A 15,632-nucleotide genomic window follows, 5' to 3' on the forward strand; every position below is an offset into this window, starting at 1 on the left:
TGCCTCCGTCTGCACTGAGGCCTAATGGCGGAGCTGGCTGCCTCCAACTGCGACCGACCTCGAGGCTCCGGAAGCAGAGCCAGCCAGGACTTACCAACGCGAGGCTGGCCGAATTCGAGCTGTGGCGGCGTTCCGGCGGCAGCGGCACAACTCGGGGCTGAGACGGTGCTCCGGTGAGGGCGGCCCGGCTCGGGGCTGAGACGATGCTCTGGTGAGGGCGGCCCGGCTCGGGGCTGAGGCGGCGTTCCGGCGGCGGCGACCTGAATCCGGGGCTCGGCCGCGGGCCAGTGGACGACATCGTCGGAAGCTCGCAGGTCACAGGTTGGTGCCTGTTTTCCGGAGCTCCAGCGGCAACAGCTGCGTCCGTTGGACTGGAAGGCGGCAGCTTCGACCACCCTGGGCCGCGGAGCATCAACCGGCCCGTTCGCGGAGCTCGGTTGAGCCGCGGGACTGACCATCGCACGGTGGAGTAACAACATATCGCCTCAGCGCAGAGAGAGAATGAGGAGGGAAGAGACAGTAACTTTAAGACTTTTGCCTCCATCACAGTGAGGAGGTGCCTGGTGAACTCACTGTGGTGGATGTTAATTTGTGTTGATTGTGTGTTTTGTTGTTTATTATTATATGTATGGCTGCAGGCAACGTCATTTCGTTCAGACCGAAAGGTCTGAATGACAAATAAAGGATCTAATCTAATCTAATCTGAGTCGTACCTTAGGTCAAAGGTTGTGGACATCTTAGCCATGAAGCATGTTTTTTTTGTTCGCTCAAATATTATTCTTCCTCTTATAAATCTGGAAAATAAAATGAGTATGATTTCGGGAAATTAGTAAAATTAATTACTGCAATGTTACTGTGGTGTTGGTAAATACAGGCTCCACATGACAATTTATAAGTTAGGTAGACAACCATAGGAAGATCGTTTGGTGTTCATTTAATGAAGAAATTAAATCCGTAAAGGTATTGGTGAAGAATATCATATTTGACATGTTTCGAAGTTGCATAAAAGAACGAGAATTTAAAAATGATTGATTGTTGATACAGCAATGAAACAGGTCATTTGGTCCACTGAGTCTACACTGACCATTAGACAATGGGCAATAGACAATAGACGATAGGTGCAGGAGTAGGCCATTTGGTTCTTCGAGCCAGCACCGCCATTCAATGTGATCATGGTTGATCATCCCCAATCAGTACCCCATTCCTGCCTTCTCCCCATATCCCCTGACTCCGCTATTTTTAAGAGCCCTATCTAGCTCTCTCTTGAAAGCGTCCAGAGAACCTGCCTCCACTGCCCTCTGAGGCAGAGAATTCCACAGACTCACCACTCTCTGTTGGAAAAAGTGGTTCCTCGTCTCCGTTCTAAATGGCTTACTCCTTATTCTTAAACTGTGGCCGCTGGTTCTGGACTCCTCCAACATCGGGAACATGTTTCCTGCCTCTAGCGTGTCCAAGCCCTAAACAATCTTCTATGTTTCAATGAGATATACTCTCATCCTTCTAAACTCCAGAGTGTACAAGCCCAGCTGCTCCATTCTCTCAGCATATGACAGTCCCGCCATCCCGGGAATTAACCTCGTAAACCTACACTGAACTCCCTCAATAGGAAGAATGTCCTTCCTCAAATTAGGGGAGCAAAACTGCACACAATACTCCAGGTATGGTCTCACTAGGGCTCTGTACAACTGCAGAAGGACCTCTTTGCTCCTATATTCGATTCCTCTTGTTATAAAGGCGAACATGCCATTCGTTTTCTTCACTGCCTGCTGTACCTGCTCAATCATTCATTCATTCATTCAATCATCCATTCATTCATTCATACATCATTCATTCATTCATTCATTCATTCATTCATTCATTCATTCATTCATGCATTCAATCAATCATTCATTCATTCATTCAATCATGCATTCATTCATTCATTCACGTTATCCCACTACCATCCACTCCCAACACACGAGGAGCAATTTAAGAGGTCACTCCCCAAAAAACCCACATTTCTTTGGGTTGTGGGCAGAATCTGGAGCACCCGGAGGAAACACGTGGGAGTCATAAGGAGAACCTCCAAACTCCACACACAGACGGCAGGAGGTCAGGATCGTGCGCTGTCTCTGGCGCTGTGAGGCAGCAGCTCCACCAGCTGTGCCAGTGATAAAAAGTAAATGAGAACAAAGCAAAAATCCTGCTGCATATAACAATATAAAATTATGCAGCTCCAGGTTGTATCGCTGAGTCAATATTTTGATGTTAAATCTGAAATCATCTGACAAGTTATTGAATTTCGCAAAGTTTAGGGGAAGCTGGATGGAGTTTGATTATTTTACACCGCAATATGAATTGGATCAAACTTGTGATGTGAAGATAGGATGGTGCATTATTCATTGCTTTTCTTCTTTCATCATCTTTCTTACAGGAGGAGGACCCTGTCATCAGCGTTGCACCGACACGGGGACAAATGTCAACTGTTCCTGCTACGTTGGCTACAGGCTGAGTCACGATCACCGCACATGTGAAGGTACTTTCGAGTTTTGCTTGTTGTAATCTTTCCTTTACAAATCAACAAAATGTTCTCATCAGAAACATGAGTAATACCCAAGAAACTAAAGCCCGACAGATAACCATATTTGGATGTGTAAACAGTCAAAACACATTGAAATGGTCAATGGTTTTCAGATACCGATTGTAAAACAACTTGCCAATTAATGTGTTTTCCAATTATTGGTGCAGTTTCCACACAAAGCACATGAAAGATGATTTCCTTGTTAGATGTTTCCACTAGTGGGTGAGTCTCGAACCAGAGGGCATAGCATCAATATAAAAAGTCGTATCTTTAGAAAGGAGATGAGGAAGAATTTCCTCAGTCAGATGGTGGTGAATCTGTGGAATTCATTCACAGATAGCAGTGAGGCCAAGTCATTGGGTAAAGATTGACAGATGGTAGACAAAAGTGCTGGATAAACTCAGCAGGACCAGCAGCATCTATGGAGCGAAGGAAATAGGCAATGTTTCGGGCCTAAACCCTTCTTCAGATTGATGTGGGGTGGGGGAGAGAAGAAAGGAGAAATGTTGAACCTCTCCCAATGGTTTAACAGATTATAGTTAAAAAGTATACAGAAGGAACATTTGATATCTTGATATGCTGTTGGTTGGGGCACTGGTAAGCACTACTATTTAGATTATTTAGGCAGGTGATAATTTGGCATATGTCATATGTCTTCTTTTGTATCTAGTTCAAGAGTGTGTGCTTGCTTGGAAGATAGGCGAGAACAAGTTTATGTATGATCCTGTCCTGAAACCATGCATCATCAATTGTAAAGGGTAACCGTATAGGCAAGGTAAAGGAACAGCTGTGGATGCTGATCGTCAAAATCTCAGGGTGTGTTAACACTATGAGGAGAGCAGTGAATAAAATCTTGACTAGATATTTGTTGTTGATTACAGATGTCAACGAGTGTTTGTTACCGACTAATCCATGCCAAATAGGACAGCGTTGCATCAATAATATCGGGTCCTATCAATGCCTGCGTGAGATAGGATGTGGCACTGGATATGAACTGACTGAAAACAACCAATGCAGAGGTATGTAAGAGCACAGAATAACTGAAGATATTTTACATTTATCCATATAAAAACGATTATCTGACATTGACATTATGATTTTCTGCTGTCTTCTGTCCCCCTGATCACTCACCCAACCAGCCATCACAACCACTGCACTATATCAACTTTTCTTCTTCACTAAGATCTCTTGCTCATACCAGACTTATTTGTATTTGCCCATCCTTTGCCATCCACCCTGAATTTCTCTATTCCCCCACCCCCCAAACCCTGCACCCTGCAGCCCAACAGAAAAGCCCAGCACACAGAGCTTTGGGTCTCAGGTTTGATCAATGCAATGTCACTGATGAGGAGCTGTGCATAGAATTACACATGACACTGGTCAGCACCATTTTCAACAGCTCTTCCAGATGCACTTTTTGCCATAATCTTAAAATTACATCGACGCCATTTAAGGAGTAAAAATTTACCAATTGGAAAGCAGACAAGAGGAACATGCTTACAAAGACTTGTGGATGTTATGTGATTGCAACTTTAAGACTGAACGTCAATGTTTCTTGTTAAGGAAATGCTTTGGAAGTAGTTAATAGGGTTAAAGTGGAATTCACAATGAACCAGACCTGAATGAACTGAAAGGACTATTGATTTTGCTATGATTCCTGTAATAAAGATTAGTAAGCTGTGTTGCAACATTCATATTTGAATAATTTTTTAAAGTAGGAATTTAATTTGTTTATTACTAAGGCGAAATAATTGGTTTTGATGCAGTACATAATGCAGTGTTTTATGTTGTATGTGTCGTTCCTAACTCACAATATGTCATGTTGTGACTTGCGGGCGGGGCACCAAGGCAAATTCCTTGTATGTGAATACTTGGCCAATAAACTTATTCATTCATTCATACAGTACTGATAGAGCACTATTTAGTGGTACATCACATTTAACATGCTGCCTGTTACACAGGTGCATATTTGTGGCATGCGTTGTGCTGGCCCCAAATTGATGAAGGGGTTAATGCAAGTACAGCCTCGTCGAGATACAGGTTCTCCTCAGATTACAATAGGGATTCTATTCCCGAGATCTGTTTATGACCTGAACGATTTGCACATGGGAAATGTGGCCTCCGGCAATACTTTTAAATACAATTCACACAGGGTGGTGGGTATATGGAACAAGCTGCTAGAGGTATTTGAAGCAGGTACGATAAAGGCATTTAAAATAAATTTGGACAGGTAGATGGATAGGAAAGATTTAGAAGAATACTAGACCAAGTGCAGACCCGTTGGGTCTGCTCCCCTAATGCACCCGTTCACTACCCGTAGCCCCCATGGGAGACGTGGTCCTCCAACTCAAGCCGTTCCCGAACATAAGATTCCAGCACTCAGCAGTGCGGCTGTTTTTAAATGGCGTCTTTGAGGCGAGAGGCGGGTGCCAGCAGCCGTTATGGTCGTTGGCCAGCAGGAGGCGACAAAATGAGTGAGTTGGGGGGGGGGGTATGATTTTATTTAAAAATGGGTACATAAAAAGAAAAATAGTTTTGAGGAGTGCAAAATCGGATGTAAAATGAATGAGCTAGCGACATGGAAAAAATGACGGAGTTTAATGATGGAGTGCTGGCATAGCATGGAATCAAAGGCCGAATGTGGCACCCACAAGACAGGCAGAAACATTTAGAAACATAGAAAAACAGGTGCTGGAGTTGGCCATTCGGCCCATGGCTGATCATCTAAAATCAGTACGCTGTTCCTGCTTTTTCCCCCCATATACTTGATTCCTTTAGCCCTAAGAGCTAAATCTAAGTCTCTCTTGAAAACAGATTTGTATCTGTGGACATCCAGTTTACTCCCATCTGCAAGTGCTTGACAGATCAGGTAGAATATTACGTAGATTCACACTTCAGAGCAACACAGGTGACGGCAATTCCACTCATTTTATATTATGCACTTGCTCAGACCAGCACTGCTGTGAGATTGTTGGAGATGTCACATTAAATGTCACCTGCCTTTGACTTTCCATCATTACCATAGTTGCACAATTTATTCCTTCAGCTTCTTGTTTAATAATATCTGATTTTTTGTGCTTTTTTAAAAACTGAGCAGCTGAATAATTTGATTTTTATTTGGAATCTGATAGATATCGACGAATGCAAGAATGATTTACACAATTGCAGGTTCAATTTCATTTGCCAGAATACACAGGGATCGTTCCGTTGCCGATCGAATATCCAGTGTGGATCTGGATATCTGCAGGATGCTTTGGGCAACTGTATTGGTAGGTAGCAAAAAGACTTATCGCTGTGTTATTCTATTTCCTGGAGTGTGCTTTTGGCAAATGCTTGTTCCTTGGCTTAAGTGTGAACAATGTGAATGATTACAGTCTAAATAGTGTGCAGTCTCCTAGTTAATTTCCTCAACTAAAATCAGTGACTCCTGGGGAAATAGAGTCTTAGGTTCATAAAAGATTAGTGCAATACTTTCAAGAATCAAATGTTGAAAACCTGCACACAAGGGTTAGTAGAAGTTCAGAACTCTTTTGAAAAGTTATGATGCTGGATCTATTGTTAATCTATTGTTAATTTTAAATATGAGTTTGATATTTCTTATGTTAATCAAAGTTTTTAGGAAATTATGGGAAAAGATCCATAACTTTAAAAAAAAAGCACTGCAATTTCACTGAATGGAAGAACAGGTTTGAGTTGCAATATAGACTCCTGTTCACATAACCCTTTGAATTGTTATTCAAATTCTCAACACAAACTGCAAGAGGAACTTCATAATAGTGAAAGGTATTGCCTACCTGTAAGGCGTGCTGGGAATTTATGAATGCTTTCCTTGTCCCTTTCGTTAATTAAAGATTGATGATTATGGAGTTTACTCTTCAAATGCCTGACGTGTGCTCTCAGCAGGGATCTTCATATGGGAAGATCAGTTTAATTGTATTTCCCATTAAAAATCAATTTTGAATGCACTAGGGCTGAGTCACGGAATGTGTTACCTCATAATAACAGGTGTCAGTGACGGACATTTATTCTCATGTAGAGTTAAAAATTTGGGAAGTCGCGGTGGCACAGTGTTGCTGCCTTACAGCAAATGCAGCGCCGAAGACCCAGATTCAATCTGTTTGTATGGAATTTGTACGTTCTCCCCGTGACCTGTGTGGGTTTTCTCAGAGATCTTTGGTTTCCTCCCACATTCCAAAGACGTACAGGTTTGTAGGTTAATTGGCTTGGTAAATGTAAAAATTGTCCCTAGTGGGTGTAGGATAGTGTTAATCTGCGGGAATCGCTGGTCGGCGAGGAGCTGGTGGGCCAAAGGGCCTGTTTCCGTGTTGTATCTCTAAACTGAACTAAGTTGCTGGAACTCCAGAACATTTAACAGAGAATGCTGGAAGCACCCATTGGAGAGGAGAGGCGGGGTCAGCACTTTGTTAGAGGACCCCTGATCAAAACTGGATAAGTGAGAAGGAAAGTGTGTTTTGAGTCGTTGACAGGGTGAGTGAAGGGAACAGGGGAAACATCCACAATAGAGTGCAGACAAAATTGTCAAGACAGATCTTTATTTCATCAGTATTTAAAGAAAACACTGTAGCATTAAATGTATCAATCAGCTGTGTGCAATTACTGAGGTCTCTCATTTATGAATGCCACCATCAATGGGATGAAAGATAATCCATCCTTGGCCGCTCCACCAACTTGTAGGAAAGGAGGTAGTACAGAGGAAAGTGTATGGAGCCAACTACTAAGCCTGTATGTAAGTCTGAATAAATCTGAGCAGACTGTTAACAGTTTGCAGATCACTCATTCATTCTTCATGTTATGGACTTAAGATCTACATATTAATTATATTCTTCAGATGATTATTGCCTCAATGTGCATAGCCCTGTAATTGTGGCAGTTGCCCAGACTTTTGTGCGTTCTTGCACAAAGATGTTCTGATGGTTTCAGACACCTGGGTGTTAATGGACTGGAAATCTTTACAAATAATAAACACTCTTATGTGATCTCGGAATGATGAGGAACAAACTCTTAAATCTTCTACCCATGCAAATCTATCCAGACCAACAAAACCAACCGCATGCTCACTCTGTTTAGTATCAAGGGTAGAGAATTGTGAAGTAATTGCCAAGCTTTGTCAGCTGCCTGGTACAGCCACCTGTGAAATGTTGCCTGAGTATCTGGCAGAGCCCTGGAAGGATATGTAGAATTTCAAGACGGCCACTGAAAGATGATCTTTACCTGCAATCATAGCCTGTTTTCACGCTCTCTCTCTAAATTGAACTAAACTAAACCTTTGTCCTGTGCAGGTAGGCACTGAATTCAGGTTATTTTGGCAACGTGACAATGGGTGCTGCTTAGGGACAATACCTTACAGCGCCAGAAACCCAGGTTGGATCTTGACAATGGGTGCTCTCTGCACTTTGCTTGTACGTTCTCCCCGTGACCACATGGGTTTTCCCCGGGTGCTCCGGTTTCTTCCCACACTCCAAAGACGAACCGGTTTGTAGGTTACTTGGCTACGGTAACATTGTAAAAATTGTCCCTCGTGTGTAGGATAGTGTTAGTGTATGGGAATCGCTGGGCGGTGCGGACTCTGTGGGCTGAAGGACCCGTTTCTGTGCTGTCTCTCTCAAGTCTACATCTCACAGTTGTACAAGGCAGTGTGCAGTTCACCTTCCAGAATCTTGCACAAAACCTTCAGTACACTAGATGGTAATACCAGTTTCAATAGGACTCATGCCATTACCTCTTCCTTTCCCCTCTCCTGCTGCTGAGTCATCAAGAGATGTACTTAAACCAAAGGGTAGAGGCGGAAAATGGCATATTATTACTTTGTTTTTCTGAATGCCAATATGTGCACTAAACAAATTCACCATTTGAAAGACACAAGAAACTGCATGTTGATTTACAAAAAAAATACACAGTGTTGGAGTAGCTCAGCAGGTCAGGCAGCATCTTTGGAGAACTTGGATAGGTGACCTTTCTTCAGACTTACATGTAGTGCCCTGTTGAAACAGAAGGTGGTGCTGCGGGACAGTTCTCAGAGTTGAAACCAAAAAGGCTTCAAAAATCTCTCCCATGTGGACTAGTTATCGAACAATTCCGTGTCATGGCTGAATCAACAACAGAAGGGAAGTGTGCAGCATGAAAAGGACTCCTCGCTAATCCATCAGACAGCATCTGAACCAGTGATGATCCAAGTCATTAATTCAATGCCTGACATAGAGAAAATTTGTTGAAAATCAGTTGGGTGCATTTCCAGTACTGCAGATGTAAGCATTGCCCGCAGAACCTTTTCCCTGCAACAATCTATTCATTGGGATTAATAAATCCCATAGCCGGGATAGCGGTAGTCCCAGTCCTATTGAACATTGCATTAACCAGGGCAACTAGGGGTGGGCAATTAAATGCTGGCTCACCCTGTGAAGCCCACATTGACTCAAGGAACATAAAAATATAGATCTTTAGTTATGCTAGTTCATGTTTTATGCATTTTAAATGTTTCTGAATATCAATGAGGCTCAAAAATCATAAAACTGGCAGATAGCAAGGGTGGGGTTGAGGAGTTTGATGGTGTAATTATTCATGCCAAAGCCACCCATCTTTGACTCAGTCGTGTACTTGAAGACTCTTCCACTGCTCATGAGCTTGCCTCTCAACTCTGGGTTCATTATCAAAGCATCTGGGAGAATGGGAAACTTGGTTGGCAAATGCTGGTCATAGGCCCGTTCAGAAAAATCCACACCAATGTATGTCAGCACTACAGAGACAATGTAGTCTAAATTTCATCGAGTACCATAGAGTGGGCACAATAGCATCACAGGGCACAATTTCATAGAATAAGGGACTCAGGTGATATTAGTTTTATTTTATATAATGACTATATCTATGTATATGTAAAAGTTAAATGTTTGGCAGATTTTATTGTTCAGAATTGCATTATTTTAGCTCAATGGTTAATTTTTTTACTTATAAATCAATACTGAAAATCTCATCAAACTGTCAAAGATTTTTACTTGGGGAATACGCTCTCAAAACTACTCTTCCCATACTGCGCAGGAAAGAACTGCAGATGCTGGTTTAAATCGAACCAGTCTGACAAAGGGTCTCGACCCGAAACGTCACCCATTCCTTCTCTCCAGAGATGCTGCCTGTCCCGCTGAGTTACTCCAGCATTTTGTGTCTACCTTCCCATACTGCAATGAGTCACAGTAAATGTGCAAGGTTGCTGTCTGTGCTGTAAACAAATTGTTTCATTTTTCTTTCCAGACATCAATGAGTGCAATGGAGCTGCCTCGCCCTGTCAGCCTGGCTACACCTGTTTAAATAACATTGGTTCATATAGCTGTCAGCACAATGTGGTGAACTGTGGCCGAGGCTATCGACTTGATGTGGATGGATCAAACTGTGTGGGTGAGATGCACAATTTTTCACTTCAGTGTTCACTGATGAGGCGGATAGAACCAATCTCTTGTGCGTGCGTTTGTATTTGAGGCTGATACCCGCTTTCAAAAAGTCCGAGGAACAAGAGCTGGAAGATATATCTGTTTTCAGCCTCAATTGAAAAAAATGGACGCGACATATTAGAAATATGTAAGACCATAAACAAAAAGTTAGGTTCAGCAAATTACTTGAAGCTACAATGGGGGAAGAGGCAAGAGGAAACATGCTGAAGCTAGCGGAAGTGAAGTTTAAAGCTCATGTTGCCAATTTTTTTAAATATACAAGTCAGCACCTGGTCATCTAACTTCAACCTAATACATGTAGCCTGTAAATGCTAAAAAGTCTTGAGTAACTTTGGTCCCCCAAATTTGTGCTTAACTCTCTCCGATTCTTGCTTAGTTCATCATTAGTAATCCTCCTGAAAGGCCATCGCTGCTACAATAAATTCCACCAACTTGTCAGATGATCTTTTTTTCATCTGATTAAACAATCCAAATCCATGTCTATTTCTATATATAAATTGCAAGGAACTTTATATTAGAGGCATTGTGGAAAATCTGTTTTAAAACCAATAGGTTTGCTCGGATTTGCCGGGTTTTAAACGCTCAACTAAGGAGAAGCTCAGAACTCCCAATGCAGGATAGAAACATAGAAAACAGGTGCAGGAGGAGGCCATTCGGCCCTTCGAGCCAGCACCGCCATTCATTGTGATCATGGCTGATCGTCTCCAATCAATAACCCGTGCCTGCCTTCTCCCCATATCCATTGATTCCACTAGCCCCTAGAGCTCTATCTAACTCTCTCTTAAATCCATCCAGTGACTTGGCCTCCACTGCCCTCTGTGGCAGGGATCAATCACAGTCTCTGCTTCCAATTAACTGCCTGGTATCAATTTGTTCTCAACGCTACAGTCTTCCTCAAGTTTCCCACCTCTTAGGTTGGGCAATAAGAGCACAGCAGCTTAATCTGATGCAGGTTCAACAGCCCTAGTGCAATAAATAGCAACACACAACTGCCAGAACATCTGCAAATAGACCTTTATATCTAGACTCATACAGTTGTACAGCACAGCCACAGGCACCGCAGCCCACCATGCCATACTGCCCTTTGTACTCCAATCATCTTTACCCACATTAAGTTTGTAGCCATCTATACCATCGCGATTCAAGTACTAAATGTTTCTTAAATGTTGTGGGAGTACCTGCCTCCACCACCCTCGTTTGGCAGCGCATTCTAGACCAACCACCCTCTGTGTCAAAAATCTCCGAGCCTCCTATCTCTCACCTTCAACCTATGCTGTTACATAGGCATTTGTTTTAACTTAGTTATTTTATGCATATTTAATTACTGAGAAATGTTTGAGAGCTTTTTATGTGCTTTTTTTTTTAAAGGAGGTGCTCATCATAGGCCAGTGAAAACAAATCTATAACTTTTCTTTGAAAGGCAAAGAAAAACAAGGGATTGAAAGGTTTCCATTGATAAATGGAAATATGGAGTTCGGCTAAATCAGTCCAGCCATTAACTTATTATTATTGTAGCAGATTCGAGGAACACTAATAATACCACTGAGTGTTATCTTAGATCTGTTTTGGTCATGTGAGGACAAATGCTCAATTTTATTGCACCCCAATGCAAAGTTTGATATATCACATTCATTATTTCTACAATTGTCCATAAAGAAATTGGTTAGAAAACTGTGGGGCTTGTGGCTGAATTTCATGCATGCTCCAGCATATAAAACTGTGCAGAGGAGCAACATAGACAAGAAGTTAGGCCCAAGTCTGAGGAGCGTTGTTACAATGCGAAGCTTGTCAGGTTCTGTTATTCCATAAAACTATGTTCTCTAAACTGTGTTTTATTAAACTACAAGGACTTCACGAATGATAATCCCAGTTTAACTGAATATTTCTTAAAAATGGTTTTAAAATTGCATTCACTTTGCCAAACTTTTCTGGGCTTTTGTTTTGCAGACTTTGACGAATGTGCAAGTCCTCAGAACCCTTGTGGTGAAGGGCATTTTTGCATAAACTCTCCTGGCAGTTTTCACTGCAATTGCAAGGCAGGGTACAATTTCAACAGCATTTCCAAGACGTGCGTCGGTAAGTAGGCTGTTGCAAGGCCAGTCAGGGCTATAATTCAAAGACATTGGAAAGGAAGTACTGGCTGCATAGTAATTGGACTCCTATTCAGAATTGGTGGTGACATATTTTTTGTTGCAAATTTTGACTGTGTCCATGGATAAGTTTCAATGTTTTATGGTTGGGTTACTTGACAAATAAGAACAAGATGGGACAGAAGAGTAAATAATAACATCGGAAGGGCAAAACAGCGTGGAAAACACATTTGTTCATCTTTAAATGGATGACCATATTAATGAAAATATTTGAATTAAACTGCATACAACATTATGGCTTAAATATTAATTAATTATCATTAGCACTTCAGATCATTTTACAATGGTGCATGATTTGTCTGTGGTAGTTTTTCAAATCTAAAAAAGCATGGCAGTAAACTAGAAATGGCTAAAATGTAACATACATGGTTTACAAATAAAATTCAAGTCTTTAAGGGAAAACTTGTACAGTAGGGAAATTGGACCAGCTGTGACCATCAAGAGAAAAAGGTAGCATTAGATGAAAGAATAAAAAGCATATGACATTGTGAGAATTACTTGATTTCAATGATGTCAACCGGGCGATAAGTATTCACTGGAACACTAGAGCACTATCTACTTTAGATAGTGCCATGGGATCTTTTGTATCCTTCTAAGAGGTTAGACAAGTCCGTAGTTTACTCGTTTTTTGAATGATTGCACTTCTAATAATACAACATTTGTTTGAAGTGGCATTAGAATGCCAGCTTGGATTTGTTTTGTTCATCAGAGTGGGTTTTGAACCCACAATCTTCTGATTTAAAGTTAATAATGCTAACACACAGTCACAGAGAATGAGAAGGACACTGTCTTGTCAAGTTCATCTTGATTCCCAAATAAACATGTTTGGCAAAAAAAACTTGAAAAATGGAGTGGTGTCTTTGTAAAGTCTTCCTTCACTCACTTATTTTTAATTCAAACTCCAGTGAAGTAGGTGGAGGTATCAGGAGATGACTGTACGAGTTTGAAAGGATAGAGGATGTGCTCTATCATGGCTACAGTATTGGTGCATAAACTGTGTTCTGTTAAACTATGTCTTCCTGAATGATAATCTTAGCTCAGCTGAAGTTTTCTTATAAAGGAGTTCAGTAAAGAGTGAAATAAAGAACAAGTCAGGAATTGTTTGCAGAATCACTGCCTCTCTTGTACTTAATGTGTATTGTGTGATACAGTACATTCAAAGACATTTTCTCTTTCCATTCAGCCAACTTCTTTTGAGGTAAGAGACAGCCAGAGAATGTGTCTGAAGTCTACGTGTCAGATATATTCATAAACAAAAATCAGTGAGAAGATTTGCCAAAAAAACCTATTCATCTTTAAATTTGCATAGCTCACATTTGTCAGTGCAGTTGCAATAAAGTCATTGTTTTGATATTCAGGATTCAGCAATATTCAAGATTGCTGTTTTATGTTGACAAAAGGCTTAAAAATCATTTTTTCCCTGCAGTCTCATTCCACAAAAGACTTTACTAAGAAAGTGGCTTCTTCCTGAAAGTGCGAGTCTACCCCCCTTTATTGTCCACTGTCTACTTGCTACCATGGGTTGTGGGTTGGGAGATGGCAGCCTGCCATCCAAATGCTTCAACATCACCTGACACTGGGGTTCTCTGCTCTGCTTGCTTGTCTACTATTAAACTATAGTTGCCTTGGGACTTGCCTAATGCATTACAGGACAAAAATGTAAAGATGGTATTGCCCATTGCAATTTCACAAATACTTTCTACCCTTTTTTTGCTTTGGTCTTAGATGAAAATGAATGTCGTCGTTACTTGGGTCGCCTCTGCGCACACAATTGTGAGAACACTCCTGGTTCCTACCATTGCAGCTGCAGCAAAGGCTTTAAACTCTCATCAGATGTGAGAAACTGTGAAGGTATTTCAATAAATGTCATTGGCATTTAACATCAATTTCATTTTCCACACGTCTGACCTGCTAAATATTTGCACTCACTGGTTTAATTTCAGATTTCGCGCCTGCGGGGTTTTGAATTTCAGTTGTTTAAAAATTAAGTAGATGATTTTATGCCTTTTCTTCATGAACTGTGTGATTCCAATTATTACCCCCAATCATTCACCAGTTTGAATGACAAATACCACATCCTTTATCGTAAGTAATTTTCTTTTCAGATCAGTAATCACTTGCAATCTCAAATACCACTCACCAATCACAGGAACCATCCTGAAAACTCAATAACAACTCCTAACTAGAGTGGCCTACTACTTCCCTTTGCAGAAGTTGAGGTTATCATAATTCTCTGCGTGATAAATCCAAGGCAAGAGGCAGTTGGAGCCCAGATTTAGAAATGTGTTGTGTTAAAGTTGCAAAGCATGTTTTGTCCATGAAGCCCCGCAGTCAACTTCCCTTATGCAAGGGACACAAGATGTCATATTGGATACAATATTATTTGCCTTGTCTGTCCAATTGCAAACAAAGGCCTATCCCTTGTTAGATATGCCAATGTGGAGCTAATGGGTAGGTTATAGATTGTTGGTTGTGGAAGGGATCTTAGGAAATCTTGAGGGTTGTGTTGGAATAGGCTGAACCTCAGGGTGGGGTGGGGGTATCTCGTCAGGGTTTACATTGAGGCATTGGGAATGTGATTTTCTGGAGACAAGATTGGGCTAAGGCCTCATGGTGTGAGGACTAAAAGGAAACTATAATAAGGGATGGTCGGTTGGATACAAGGTCAAGGGATAAATCTTAAATGAGATATAATTTTAGGATGATCCATGCTCTGGACTCAGGATGTCCCAGTTCTGGAGGCTTTCAGTTCTAAGATCCTGGATAAGCAGGGTCCTTTTTCCCTTGGAGCTTAGGAGGGAGGGGTGACCTTATAGAGGTATATAAAGTCATGATGCTTTTATATATACCTTTAAGGTCACCTCTATAAAAGTAAATAGTATTTTCCCCAGGATAGAGGAGTCTAAAACTAGAGGGCATAAGTTTAAAGGGAAAGGGAAAAAGTTTAAAAAGCGACCAAAGGGGCAACTTTTTCCACCCATTTTGTACATGGGTGGTGTGTACATAGAATGAGCTGCCAGAAGATGTGGTAGATGTGGGTACAATAACAATATTTTAAAGACACTTGGTCAGGTACATGGATAGGAAAGGTTTGGAAGGATACATCCAGGTGCAGGCAAATTGGACCAGCTTTTTTTCGGCAACTTATTGGCATGAACAAGTTGGGCCGAATAGCTTGTTACTAATCTGTATAACCCGATGATAATGGTCCCACTTCTTCATGGTTTGTACATTTGAAAATTATCTTTGTTCAAGTGATGTCAAAATATGCATCACATATGGCTTGTATCACTGTGCATGTCCAATTTGTCGTCTTGTAAATCAGCTTTTTAAGTTCCTTTATATTGCATATCATAAAATAATTCCTATGCTACAGAAATTGTGCCAATGCTGTTTGAAACATGTATTACATTTCCCTCAAGATAACAAAATAAAATTCATGGTTGTTTCTAACTTATTGCA

The 15,632-nt window shown here is 41.2% G+C and overlaps 2 protein-coding genes across 3 annotated transcripts in view; one reads left to right on the top strand and one right to left on the bottom strand.

The window, feature by feature from the left end:
• The window catches only part of LOC129706142 (structural maintenance of chromosomes protein 1B-like), a 179,686-nt gene that overhangs the window by 99,028 nt on the left and 65,026 nt on the right, over window positions 1-15,632 (bottom strand). The window contains exon 3 of the mRNA XM_055650158.1: window positions 714-794. The gene's annotated coding sequence lies outside the window, so the exon portion shown is untranslated. The remainder of the gene's footprint in view (window positions 1-713; window positions 795-15,632) is intronic.
• The window catches only part of fbln1 (fibulin 1), a 72,559-nt gene that overhangs the window by 31,933 nt on the left and 24,994 nt on the right, over window positions 1-15,632 (top strand). For both annotated transcript variants that reach the window (XM_055650160.1, XM_055650159.1), the window contains exons 6-11: window positions 2,414-2,515; window positions 3,442-3,579; window positions 5,692-5,829; window positions 9,824-9,967; window positions 11,968-12,096; window positions 13,896-14,021. In XM_055650160.1, the coding sequence (XP_055506135.1) occupies window positions 2,414-2,515; window positions 3,442-3,579; window positions 5,692-5,829; window positions 9,824-9,967; window positions 11,968-12,096; window positions 13,896-14,021 (777 nt within the window). The remainder of the gene's footprint in view (window positions 1-2,413; window positions 2,516-3,441; window positions 3,580-5,691; window positions 5,830-9,823; window positions 9,968-11,967; window positions 12,097-13,895; window positions 14,022-15,632) is intronic.

This window comes from Leucoraja erinacea, chromosome 19, assembly GCF_028641065.1.
Source record: "Leucoraja erinacea ecotype New England chromosome 19, Leri_hhj_1, whole genome shotgun sequence".
NCBI lineage: Eukaryota > Metazoa > Chordata > Chondrichthyes > Rajiformes > Rajidae > Leucoraja > Leucoraja erinaceus.